This window comes from Microcaecilia unicolor, chromosome 11 (genome assembly GCF_901765095.1).
Source record: "Microcaecilia unicolor chromosome 11, aMicUni1.1, whole genome shotgun sequence".
NCBI classification, from domain to species: Eukaryota; Metazoa; Chordata; class Amphibia; order Gymnophiona; family Siphonopidae; genus Microcaecilia; species Microcaecilia unicolor.
In genome coordinates this window covers 77,963,737-77,977,734 of record NC_044041.1, presented here as the reverse complement: position 1 = coordinate 77,977,734, position 13,998 = coordinate 77,963,737, and the positions used below count along the sequence as shown (strand labels likewise).

The 13,998-nt window shown below is 45.7% G+C and overlaps 1 protein-coding gene across 4 annotated transcripts in view; it reads left to right on the top strand.

The window, feature by feature from the left end:
* Positions 1-13,998, top strand: part of CSNK1G2 (casein kinase 1 gamma 2) — a 146,412-nt gene that overhangs the window by 104,809 nt on the left and 27,605 nt on the right. For all 4 annotated transcript variants that reach the window (XM_030217723.1, XM_030217722.1, XM_030217725.1 and 1 more), the window contains exons 7-8: positions 6,416-6,501; positions 7,608-7,692. In XM_030217723.1, the coding sequence (XP_030073583.1) occupies positions 6,416-6,501; positions 7,608-7,692 (171 nt within the window). The remainder of the gene's footprint in view (positions 1-6,415; positions 6,502-7,607; positions 7,693-13,998) is intronic.

Here is a 13,998-nt window from a genome sequence, read left to right as displayed (position 1 = left end):
CTGGCAACCGTATTCAATCTTTTAAGCACCTTCAGCTTGTTCAATCTACATCAGTCAAGATGCTCTACAATGCATACCATTTTGACTGTATTAACTTCTCACTTTGGTTTACAAATGGCGCTCACCTTCTGCTCCTGCTTTGACCATGTTAAACTTCTCACTTTGGTTTAGAAATAGCGCTCACCCTCTGTTCCTGCTTATCTCAATAAACTTCTCATCCTCTACACTCCCCTCTGCTCCCTCCTTCCACTGATCACTTATCTTCTTTGGCTGCTGTCACCCTCAGAACTTCATCTCACCACGCTCTACTGCCTTCCGCTTTATTGCCCCAAATTGTGGAACGACCTCCCACTTCACATCAGGAACTAATCAACTCTCTGCATTTAAGAGGTTTCTCAAATCTCATCTGTTTACTCAAGGTTTTGGTCCAGATAGCAACTAGTTGTGTGTGGTGGTGTCTTTTTTTTTTTTTTTGGGGGGGGGGGGGGGGGTCCTTTCTTTCTCTTCATTTCTCCCCTTTTTCTTTTATTGCATTGTAATTCACTTTGAAGCCTAGTACAGGCCATATGGTGGTATATCAAATGGAAATAAATAAATTGCTCTCTGATGAAAACCTTGAAAGATTTGGGAGAGTCTAAGCTTCTAAGCTACAAAGACTACTTGAGGACAGACTTCTTGTTCCTTTGCTATCGTTTCCAGGTATAGGGAAGTGAAAACACCAGCCTGAGCATACAATGTCTTTTTCAACGTGATTCCCGATCTCATCAGACTTCATTTCATTCAAAAACAAAAGGAGATTCTAAAGGATCCAAGACTGTGAGCTCCTTACACTGTACGTCATGAAGGCTGGTGGGTCCATTCCTCATCTGTCTGAGTTTTTTTGAGGAATGGACCCAAATTACATACATCAAGGTTGCAAATTTGGAGTTTTCCACCCTTTCACATATTCATTTTTAGTCTCTCCTTATCAAGCTCCAGCTAAGGTGGCTGCAGTGCAAGCTAGTCTTCAAAATCTGTTGGAGTTGGGAACAGTTGCTACAGTGCCAAAAAGAGTAGCATCACAGGTATTAAAATAGTCCCAAAGAAAAAGAACACCTTTCGTTCTTGTTGCATCTTGGCGGTTATCAAATTTTAATAAACTTGGAAACTGTTCTAGATCTCAAGAGTGTAAATTGGGCACTAAAAGTGCAACATTTGAGAATGGAGACTTTCAGATCTGTGATAGTGGCTGTTTGGCTAGGGGAATTTTTAACGTTTCTAGACCTTGGAGGCCTATCTCCATATTCCAGTTTAGCCCCCGTATCAAAGGTTTTTGAGGTCAGCAGTCTTAGGCCAGCACTTTATTTCAAGCAATTCCTTTTGGTCTGGCAACAGCTCCCAAAGCCTTCTCCAAATTCATGATTGTAGTGGCTGTGTTTCTCCAGCATGAGGGGATCAGAGTCCATTTCTACTTAGACGATTGGTGTATTCAGGGGACCACTGGGTGATTTCACCTTCTCCAAGCTGTAGGTTGAGTTGCCAATTTTGACAGAATCAGTCTAGTTCCTTCGCAGTCGTTGTATCTAGGAGTGAGGTTCAGTACAAAGAAGGGCAAAGTCTTCCAGAACAGAGGATGGTGAAACTCCAGTCCCAAGTTCATCATCTTCTGCCTATGTTCGGATCAATGACTATGACATTAGACATGTTCTGTGGGCCTGAGCTTAGATACTCTTTGCTCAGTTGCTGGCATCCTTAATTTCAAAGCTATGATGTCTTATCTTCTGTGAACTGTTCAGATGAAAGCTAGCATGAAGTAGTAACTGCACTCCTTCAACTTGCACAAAGGAGTGGTTATCTAGTCGGTCAATTGTAACAATGGATGCAAGTCTCCTCAGTTGGGGATCCCACTGTTAAGTGTCTCAGGGAACTTGGATCTCAACGCAAGAAGTTGTGATCCATCAACTAATTGGAGTTTAGAGCAGAGCAGAAAGCTCTTCTGGCTTTCAGCACGCTAGTCAAGGACAAACTGGTAATAGTGTTCTCTAACAGTTCCACAGCAGTTGCGTACATCAGCAAGCAAGGGGATACAAAGAATATGGTGATAGGAGAAGCCTTGCTTCTTATTCTGTCATGGGCATAGTCTCACCTTCTCTCCATCTCAGTAGCCCATACAGAGGGAGCTCAGAATATTCAGAAAGATTTCCTCAGCAGACATTTTCTAGATCCAGGAGAGTGGGAATTGTTTGAAACAACACTGTGTCATAACAAAGTGGTGCAGGATGCTCCTTATAGATCTGATTGTATCTGAAGTCAATGCCAAGTTCCACGTTTTTTTTCAATTGGTGAAAAAAACAGGGATTGGAAGGGTTGAACACCCAAGCCCAACCTTTTCTATAGTTGGAGCTTCTGTATGTTTTCCCACTGTGGCTGATGAAAGGACAATTGCTCCAGAGGATAGCCAGTCAACCTTTGAATATAGTGTTGGTGTCTCCAGATTGGTCCAGAAGACCTTGGTTTGCAGGTCTGACTTATTTCAAAGATCGATCAGTCTATTCTGTCTTAAAAGATCATCTTGTCCAAGTTCCAGTACTAATGGAAGATCAACACAGTTTTGTCTTGCGACTTGGCTCTTGAGAATTCATGGTTATTCGGAAGGTGTCATTGGTACTCTTCTTCATGTTAGAAAACATTTCACTTCTTTAGCTTATTCTAGGGTTTGGCATGTGTTTGAGTTGTGATGTACTCTTAGATTACTGGATTAGTATGTGGACTTCCTTCTTGAGGTTCATTGGAAAAGCCTGGCTGTCAATATCTTAAGATTCAAGTTAATAGCCTTAACTTGTGTTTGTGGATGTTTTCAAAATGCTTCCTTGACAGGTCATCCTGATGCCCATTTCTTGAACGGGAGCTATCCTTCTCGGACCTTGGTCATTTGTTCAGCCAGTAGAATTTCAGAATGACAGGTTGTCTTGTGTAGAGATCCATTTTTATTAGGGCTGCACATTTAAAGCACATTAAAAATTTTAACACAGTTTTACAACAGGTCTCGCCCTCATCCATTTTCCTCCCCACTTTCTGCTGCTTCGCTCACCTGCCCCAAGCCTCTCTGTAGCATCCTGTCTCCTACAACAGAACTTCCTATTTCTGGGCGGGACACTACAGAGAAGCTTGGCTCAGGTGAGAGAAACATCATGCCCTCAGAGACAAGGTCTTGAGGGCCCAGAGGTGCTGGGAGAAAGGAGGAGAGAAATATGTGAACCGCGGAGGGGGCAGGAGGAGGGTTCAGTTGTGAAGAAAAAAAGTGCTGGGAGAGAGATGTGGACCACAGTGGGGGTGGGGGGGGGGGGGTTGTGAGAAGGGTTCAGGGGTACAGACAAAAGTTGCCGGGGGGGAGGGAAGAGGGATCTGGAGGGGAGGGTTCAGGATGCAGAAAGAGGTGCCAGGAGAGGGAGAGAGATGTGGACTGGGGGAGGGTTTTCTTGAGAGGAACAGATGCTGGAAATAGGGAATGGAAAAAATCAAAGAAGGGAGATGATGACCTATGAGGGAAGGGGAAGAAGATGGTGCCCTTGGAGAGGAGGACAAGGAGATAGTAAAGAGACTGGAGGAGATGATGCCCCTGGAGAGGAGGGCAAGGGGAGGTAAGAGGAGATGGAAACTAGTTAGATTTGAGAAGGAGAAAAAAATGGAAGAAAGTTGAATGTGAAGATAAGGCAGGAACTGAAGGAGGAGAAAAAAAATAGTGAATAGAAAGGAGGCCCTAGAAACAAAGTTCAGAGCACAGAAGTGTGCTGGTAGCACAAGGAAGCAGAACTATAGACAGGGAGTGAGATGATTATAAAAATAAAATCAGACAACAAAGGTAAGAAAAATGATTTCATTTTTAGTTTAGAAATTGTAAATTCTCAGATACTGCTATCTGTACAGGATGAAATGTGAGGGGGTGCTTTATGGAATTAAACATTTAAATCAATGTACAGCCCTAATTTTTATATCTCACAGACATGGGTTTTCTATTTGAACTGTACCGTCCTTTCTTCCAAAAGTTGTTTCCCACTTTCACACCAATCAAGCATTTCTCCTTTCTTTCTTTAGAAGTGAGAATTTAAGTCAAAAACTTGATCTTGCAGTAACTGGATGTTGGTCGAGTTCTCTCTTGTTTGGAGGTAACTATTAATTTTAGAAAGTTGGACAGATGTATTCGTATTTGGTGGAGTTAGGAAGGGAGAAATCGCTTTTAAAGCTACAACTCGTACTAGTTACAAGAGGTGTTTTCTTCCACCTATATTCTTGCAGCCCCCTAAGCACTAAAGTCACACTCAACCAGAGGAGTAGCATTTTGGATGCAGCTTCATGTGTTTCACCAGAAGATATGTAAGGTGGCAACATGGTCCTTGCTACACATTTGCAAAGCATTATGGGTTGGATGTTGCAGTGAGAATGGAGTTTCTTTGACACTGTGATTCTGCTGACTGCAGTTTCAGAATCCATCCCTCCGTTGGAACTACTTTGCTACAACCCACATGTTCCTGGACTGGTCTGGTGAGGACACTAAGGAAGGAAATTATTATGGCTTACTTGCTAATTTTCTTTCCATTATTTCCACCTGGTCAGCCCAGTTATACATGCACATTCTGGTCTGTGTTTTTACTTCATGTTTGCTTTGGAAGTTGTTTCCTGTAATTCATGTTTTTCCCTACCTTCTTTTAGAGTTTTGACAAGACCTCATTTTCTTAAAAAATGAAATACATAAAATAATAATAATAATTTTTAAAGGAAATAATTAACAGGGGCAGAGTTTTATTTTAAGCGGAAATTGGTCATTATTGCCTCCTACTTGAAATATCGAAGGACTTAATATGCACAATACCCTTAAAGGGTAGAGCTCACAAGTTCTCTGTCTCCATCTGCTGGTAGACGGGCATAGCCCATATGTTTGTGGACTGCTCTGGCAAAACTAAAAGAGAGAAGATATCAGGTAAGCCGTGATTTTTCCTTTGCCAGTGTCCTGATACATATTTTACAAAAGGCTCCATGTTCAGCAGAGCCTTTTATAAAATACTGAAGGAACTGTGAATGGCCTTAGCAGTATATTGAATAAATTTCAAACTACAAACTCCTTATGTCTCTGGAAAAAGACTTATAAATGACCACAAAAAAAAGTACATAAGTATTGCCATACTGGGACAGACCGAAGGTCCATCAAGCCCAGCATCCTATTTCCAACAGTGGCTAGTCTAGGTTACAAGTACCTGGCAAGATCCCAGAACAGTACAATACATTTTTTGCTGCTTATCCTAGAATAATCAGTGTATTTGCCCCAAGTCAATCTTAATAATGGCTTATAGACTTTTCTTTTAGGAAGCTATCCAAAACTTTTTTTAACCCGCTAAGCTAACTGCTTTTACTACATTCTCTGGCAACGAATTACAGAGTTTAATTACATGTTGAGTGAAGAAATATTTTCTCCTATTTGTTTTAAATTGACTACTTTGTAGCTTCATTGCGTGCCCCCTAGTCCTAATATTTTTGATAAATGCCTAGTCTGCTAGCCATTCAATTTCCAAAAAAGGAAATAAATTCTCCCTGAACCAGAATAAAACTAGAGATTCTATGGATTCAAAACTCAAGCACCAGATGTTAAAATTCTTTTTCAGAACTGTGCATGTCCCTAAATCTCAGATAAAGAGCCTATAGATACTGGACTTAACCAATCATATATCCCATCCAAGCAACGCTTAAAAACGGTTTCCTTTGTGTCAGTGTGTAAGCACAAGCCTTACATTGAGAAAGTAAGTCTGATTGCATTAGTCCCTGCTGTAATGTCAACATGACTTGACTACAGTAAGGTGCTATATAACAAATTGAAAACAAAGGGCTTGTTTCACATCTAGCTAATCCAGACTGACTGCAGTACCATGAATGATAGATGCAAGCAGAAAGAACACAATCTACACTGGCTACCAGTTTACTTCAGGAACAAATTTAAAATACTAACTCTGGCTCTTAAGAACTCTGGTCCATTTCCTGAGGACCTTAAAAGACAAACTATCTCCAGATGATGTCTAGGCCTCAGTGGTCTTCTGAAGGACCAGTTCCACTTCCACCCTCTTCTCTGTAAGAAATCTTCCCCCACTTCCCCAGATGAATGGGCCTTTACAGGACTAGTCCCCACCCTCTGGAATTCTCTCCCTGAGCTAGGATTGCTATCTTTTCAGGAAACGGGTGAAGTTTTCCTGCAAAAGCAATCTGGGGGCCCAAGGATTCATCTTTCCTCAGGACTATGTATTGTATTCATACTCCTAACTGAGGAATGAGACCCCAGAGATGCATGCAGGTAGGGAAAGATGAAGCAAATGAGCATTTGCTGTTTGACTTGGGAATGTTTAAAACACATTGTTGTGTGTTTTATATACGTTTTTTTCTCTTTCTCTAGAGCAAAGCCGCAGGGATGATCTAGAAGCCCTTGGCCACATGTTTATGTACTTCCTGCGGGGGAGCCTCCCTTGGCAAGGGCTCAAGGTGAGGACTTTAACTCCCAAACCTAAGGGTGAAATATGGCAGCCTGATCATGGACTGGCTGTGAGATGATGGAAGGGTCCCTGCTTACTAAGAGATTACAAAAAGCTGAGGCGATAACATGCTAGAGGATTCAAGTGGCAGTCTCTGGTCCTTTTTAGAGCATGCTCAAACTGTACAGAATGTACATGTGCACTGAATTGGCAGGGTTTTTGTTTATTTTTTGTATTTCTGCAATAATTTCTCTTTGGAATGCAGAAATAATTTGCAAAATTAAATTGTTGTAGGACCAAAACTTAGCACTACCCAGAAGTTTTTTAATAGGACCAAAAAAACATAGTTGGTTGTCTCTGTCACTTTCGTTTTTTTCATTTGGGATTTAACTCATGCCAGAGGGATTTGAACCCTGACTTCCCTTATTCCTCAGGCTGCTGCTTTTACCACTAGACTGGGAATGCACTGAGCAGGTCCTGGGTGCCGCCATTTTGTTCCGGGCAGGCCCGAGTCAGGAGGGGGGAGCTGTTTCTCCTGCCCTCCTTTCTCCACCCTGTTGTAAGGTACGGGGAGGGGTGGGGTGTGGTATGGGAGGGAGGGAGAGCGGTATGTGTGCCTGCGCAGGGGAAGGGGTTTGGCCCACTGGACCACCAGGGGAAAAAAACAAATTTTTATTCGGGGGAGGGGGTGGCGCCGGGAGGTGAGAGGTAGGAAGCACAAGCAGGCAGCCTTTATAGCTTCCTGCATGTGCTTCTCTCCTCTCCAACAGCTCCAGGGCAGTCATAAAATTTGCTCCTTAAATTAGGGCTGCTCTGGGCTGTGCATCCCATGAATACACATTCAATTACGAATGAGCTCATTAGAATAGTAATGAGCTCATTGTTATACATTTGCATGAGGTTCTCGGTGGCTGCAAATGGCACATGTTAGAGCCACAGAAAACCCCTTGGTGCATTCCTAGCTACCTAAACATTTGCTTTAGACTGGCTACAACCAGTCTAAAGCAAACGTTAATAGCAAGGTAAGCTTTGTGCATCTGACCTTGTTTTTGGGCGTCCCCTTCCATTATCAGAATGTGCCTGCCCTGCTTGAGTGATCTCTCGTCTCTCCTTCAGGCTGACACGTTAAAGGAAAGGTATCAAAAGATAGGGGACACGAAACGAGCCACCCCCGTGGAAGTGCTGTGTGAAAACTTCCCAGGTAAGGATCCTAGTTTACATCCCCCACCCCCACCCTATTTGCTGCCAGTACTGCTATATATGTAACATTTCCCTCTTTGGGACCTACTTAAGACAGCAGTTTATTGTAGGTAAGTACACACTTGGAAGCAGGGTTAGATTATCCATGAAAGAACGTTTTGAAATGCAATTTTTTTAAAGAAATCAGTTTTATGATAATTAAGCGCATATACTTTTAAATCTTTCTGCTTAGCTATTGATAAACTGGTTCAACTTATTTTTTATGTATAATTATTATTTAGTTGTATTAACCTCACACCTTTTCAGTGGTGGCTGAAGGTGAGTTTCATTCAGGTACAGATGGATATTTCCTTCCCCTCATTTACTCAAGGTTAAGAGGACATTCATCAGTATTTGAACACTGATCTCCCTGGTTCTTAGACACTGCTCTAACCACTTCTGTCTGTAATATGTGTCTAGTTTTGTCTCTATGCCCACTTGTTATGGTGGTGCTTCAGCTGCCAAGCTGCACTGTGGGAATAACATGGCTGAACAATCAGGACACCCTTTCTATCTCTGTATGTGAGGATGTGTTCTCTTCCCCCTCTCCTCCATTCCTACAAATGCAGTGTTCAGGGTTCCTTTTTCCACCCCAGAGATGGTTGTACATAAATATCTGGCCAAGAAACTACTTTTCAGAAGGAAGTTGAATTATTCATCTGCTTAAAAGGAGCAATCCTCCTCCTTTTTTTTTTTTCTTTAAGAAGCTTGCTGTTCTGAACCCTGTGATCACACCACTGAAAGATAAGCAGATAAGTTATTTGGTTATCTTTTTTTATGTTTTTTTTTTCTTTGAACACAAAAAAATACCATCAATACAATACTTCCTGCCAACACTCAGTACAGATACATTGTGTTTCTTCAGCACCTAACTAACAAGCCTACCCCTACCAGTCCTACCCCAACCCCCTAAAGCACTTCCCCCACCAAACCAAGGTCAGTAGATACCACCCATCACAATAGTCCTCGAGAATGCCACTGCTTGATCACTCCAGGTAATGTAGGCTTCCCACACATTGCAAAACAGGCTGTGTCTTCATTAGAAGAAACAGACCCAAGCATCTCGAGAAGCCCAACGAGAAAAACTTTTTGGGGCTCAGTCCGGTCCTTCAACGTCGACATCGACAGGAGCATCGACATCGGGAAGAAAGGTAATGGCTGCTGAGAGACCAACTTGGGCTGGGAACAGTGAGGCGTCGAGTGGGTCTCCACCTGCCTCGAGGCCTCCTGTTATGCAGGCCCCCCCAGGACCGACCGTTGGACCCGGCCCTGAGGAGACGTGAGGATTCCACATCCTCATCGGTACAGAGGAGTCTCGATGACGGGCGTTGAGCGAAGGCGAAGAAGCACAGTCATTGTTCTCCGACACGCAGTAACGGGAGCTCAGGGGTGTCGAGAGAGTCGGCATCCGAGAAGCGTCGGCGTTGAGAGGATCGCTCCCCCTCGATACAGGAGGTGCCGATGCGTCGGTCTCCTAGCAGCCCGGTACCTGCTCCCGAGCCTCCACGGATTCTGACACCACCTGTTCCACCAACCCCGCAGCCTTCTCTGATGGCGGCTCTTGACGAGCGCATCCGGGCCTTGTTTCCAGAACTTCTGGAGGGACTGCTACAACAGTCCGCTTCAGTGTCAGGGGTGCTTGCACCTTCTGTACCTGCTGCAGCAGCGGTGTCTGGCCCTTCGCCTGCGGTGAGGTCCCTGACCGCAGTGCCACTTGCGGCATCCATGTCGGCTGCCACTCAGGTCGACTCCCTTTCAACGTCAGTGGAGGGAGCTTCGCCGCAGTTAGACCAGGCATCGGCCTCTCGACATTGCCATAGAGGACATCGTTCCTCGGCATCAAGGCAGGTTCAGTGTCGAAGCACTTTAACTCAGGTTCTATCCGATACTGAGCAGGAGCGTTCGTGGGAGTCAGAAGAGGATCCCAGGTACTTCTCTTCTGATGAGTCCTTTGGGATTCCCTCTGATCCTTCCTCTCCGCCAGAAAGGAGAGTATCTCCACCGGAGAGTCTGTCCTTTTCCTCTTTTGTCCGGGAAATGGCTACGGCTATTCCCTTCCCTGTGGAAATTGAGGATGAGCCCAGGACTGAGATGCTCGAGGTCCTGGATTATTCTTCTCCACCTAAAGAGGCTGTGACAGTTCCTTTGCATAAGGTACTGAAGGAAGTCCTTATGCGAAACTAGTCAGCCCCTCTGTCTGGCCCCTTGGTCCTGAAAAAAGCTGAATCCCAGTATCGGATCCACGGTGAACCTGGATTGATGAGGTCTCAGTTACCCCACAATTCCATGGTGGTGGACTCCGCCCTCAAGAGAGCCAGGAGTACTAGAGACTATGCTTTGGCGCCCCCAGGCATAGAGGCTAGAACTCTTGACTCTTTTGGGAGGAAGACGTACCAGGCTGCTATGCTCACCGCCAAGATCCAGTCTTACCAGCTGTTCACGAGCGTGCACTTGCGGGACTCGATACGGCAACTGTCGAGCTTGGTTGATGCACTTCCTACAGAGCTGGCCAAGTCTTTTCGCCAGGTGGTCAGGCAGCAGAAGGTGTATCGAAAGTTCCTGGCCAGGGGTACTTTTGACACTTTTGATGTGGCATCCAGAGTTGCTCAAGGTATAGTGATGCACAGACTCTCATGGCTGCGTGTCGCTGACCTGGATCTGTCCAGCAGCGAATGGCAAATGTTCCTTGCCGGGGGGGGGGGGGGGGGGGATAATCTTTTTGATGAAAAAGTAGAGGATCTAGTTGATCAGATCAAGAAGCATAATGATGCTATGGATTCTCTCTCCCACCGGACGTCTTCTACTACTGCCTCCTCATCTAGATTTTTTGGCGGGAAGAGAAGTGCTCCCTATTCCTATTCTAGGCGTAGGTACACTCCTGCTTCTTGGCAGCCTGCCCAGGCTCAACCCCAGCGCGCTCGTTCTCGTCAACAGCATGCGACTAAGGCCCATACTGCTCCCTAGCAAAAGCAGGGGACGGGCTTTTGACTGGCTCCAGTTCAGCATAGCCTCAATAAAAGTGTCCGTACTAGACGACAGACCGGTTGGAGAGAGGTTGATATTTTTTCACCAACGGTGGCCTCTTATAACCTCCGACCGGTGGGTTCTTCAAATAGTCCAGTTAGGATGCACTCTCAATCTGGAATCCAAACCTCCAAATTGCCCACCGGGAGCTCAGTCCTACAGCTCCCAGCACAAGCAGGCACTTGCAAAGGAACTCTCTGCCCTTCTACAGGCCCAAGCGTTCGAACTCGTTCCACCAGAGGAAGAAGGGCTGTTATTCTATTCCAGGTACTTCCTTGTGCAGAAGAAAGCGGGGGATGCGTCCCATCCTAGATCTAAGGGGCCTGAACAAATTTCTAGTTTGAGAAAAGTTCAGGATGGTTTCCCTGGGCACCCTTCTTCCCATGATTCAAGAGAACGATTGGCTATGCTCTCTGGACTTAAAGGATGCTTACACTCGTATCTCAATCCTTCCAGCTCACAGGGCGTATCTTTGATTTTGGCTGGGAACTCAGCACTCTCAGTACTGTGTGCTGCCTTTTGGTCTGGCATCTGCACCCAATGTACTCACAAAGTGTGTATAGGTAGTCACAGCGTCACTACGCAGACTGGGAGTGCATGTGTTCCCTTATCTCGACGATTGGCTGGTGAAGAGCACCTCGAAGGCAGGCGCTCAGCAGTCCATACGAATGACTGTTCAGGTGCTAGAGCTACTGGGGTTTGTAATCAGTTACCCCAAGTCCCATCTCACTCCAGTGCAAAAGTTGGAATTCATTGGAGCCCTGTTAAACACAAAGACAGTTCGAGCTTATCTTCCTGAGACAAGGGCAGACAACCTCCTGTCCCTGTCTCAACAGATCACGGTTCGGCAGATGTTGAGACTTCTGGGGCACATGGCCTCCACAGTTCATGTGACTCCCATGGCACATCTACACACGAGATCGGCTCAATGGACTCTAACTTCCCAGTGGTATCAAACTGCATGGAGTCTAGAGGATGTAATCCAACTGTCCACTGACTTCCGGAAATCTCTGCAGTGGTGGACGATTCGATCCAATCTGACCTTGGGGCGTCCATTCCAAATTCCTCAGCCACAAAAAGTGCTGATGACGGATGCATCCCTCCTGGGATGGGGAGCTCATGTAGATGGGCTTCACACTCAAGGAGCCTGGTCCTTTCAGGAAAAAGGTCTTCAGATCAATCTCCTGGAATTGCGAGCGATCTGGAACACTCTAAAGGCTTTCAGAGACCGGCTGGCCAACCATATCATATTGATTCAAACAGACAATCAGGTTGCCATGTATTACACCAACAAGCAGGGGGGCACTAGATCTCGCCCTCTGTGTCAGGAAGCCGTCCATATGTGGATTTGGGCTTGCCGTCACGGCATGTTTCTCCAAGCCGTTTATCTGGCAGGCGTAAGCAACAGTCTGGCCGACAGGTTGAGCAGGATAATGCTCACTGAACAAGGGTGTAGTCCGCAAGATGTTCCGAGCATGGGGCACCCCCTCGGTGGATCTTTTTGCCACTCAGATCAATCACAAGGTCCCTCAGTTCTGTTCCAGTCTTCAGGCCCACGACAGACTAGCATTGGATGCCTTTCTCTTACATTGGGGGACAAGCCTTCTGTATGCGTATCCTCCCATACCTCTAGTAGGGAAGACTTTGCTGAAACTCAAGCAAGACTGCGGAACCATGATCCTGATTGCACCCTTCTGGCCACGTCAGATTTGGTTCCCTCTTCTTCTGGCGTTGTCCTCCAAAGAACCGTGGAGATTGGAGTGTTTTCCAACCCTCATCACTCAGAACGAGGGGTCGCTTCTACATCCCAACCTCCAGTCTCTGGCTCTCACGGCCTGGATGTTGAGAGCTTAGAATTTGCCTCCTTGGGTCTTTCAGAGGGTGTCTCCCGAGTCTTGCTTGCTTCCAGAAGAGATTCCACGAAGAGGTGTTACGCTTTCAAATGGAGGAGGTTTGCCGTCTGGTTTGACAGCAAGACCCTAGATCCTCTTTCTTGTCCTACACGGACCCTGCTTGAATACCGTCTACACTTGTCAGAGTCTGGTCTTAAGACCAACTCCGTAAGAGTTCACCTTAGTGCGATTAGTGTTTTTTTATCGCCGTGTAGAGGGTAAGCCTATCTCTGGACAGCCTTTAGTTCGCTTCATGAGAGGTTTGCTTTGGTCAAAGCCCCCGGTCAAACCTCCACCAGTGTCATGGGATCTCAGCGTCGTTCTCACCCAGCTGATGAAAGCTCCTTTTGAGCCACTGAATTCCTGCCTTCTGAAGTACTTAACCTGGAAGGTCATTTTCTTGGTGGCTGTTACTTCAGCTCGTAGGGTCAGTGAGCTTCAGGCCTTGGTAGTACATGCACCTTATACAGTGGTGGAAATAAGTATTTGATCCCTTGCTGATTTTGTAAGTTTGCCCACTGACAAAGACATGAGCAACCCATAATTGAAGGGTAGGTTATTGGTAACAGTGAGAGATAGCACATCACAAATTAAATCCGGAAAATCACATTGTGGAAAGTATATGAATTTATTTGCATTCTGCAGAGGGAAATAAGTATTTAATCCCTCTGGCAAACAAGACCTAATACTTGGTGGCAAAACCCTTGTTGGCAAGCACAGCGGTCAGACGTCTTCTGTAGTTGATGATGAGGTTTGCACACATGTCAGGAGGAATTTTGGTCCACTCCTCTTTGCAGATCATCTCTAAATCATTAAGAGTTCTGGGCTGTCGCTTGGCAACTCGCAGCTTCAGCTCCCTCCATAAGTTTTCAATGGGATTAAGGTCTGGTGACTGGCTAGGCCACTCCATGACCCTAATGTGCTTCTTCCTGAGCCACTCCTTTGTTGCCTTGGCTGTATGTTTTGGGTCATTGTCGTGCTGGAAGACCCAGCCACGACCCATTTTTAAGGCCCTGGCGGAGGGAAGGAGGTTGTCACTCAGAATTGTACGGTACATGGCCCCATCCATTCTCCCATTGATGCGGTGAAGTAGTCCTGTGCCCTTAGCAGAGAAACACCCCCAAAACATAACATTTCCACCTCCATGCTTGACAGTGGGGACGGTGTTCTTTGGGTCATAGGCAGCATTTCTCTTCCTCCAAACACGGCGAGTTGAGTTCATGCCAAAGAGCTCAATTTTTGTCTCATCTGACCACAGCACCTTCTCCCAATCACTCTCGGCATCATCCAGGTGTTCACTGGCAAACTTCAGACGGGCCGTCATATGTGCCTTCCGGAGCAGAGGGACCTTG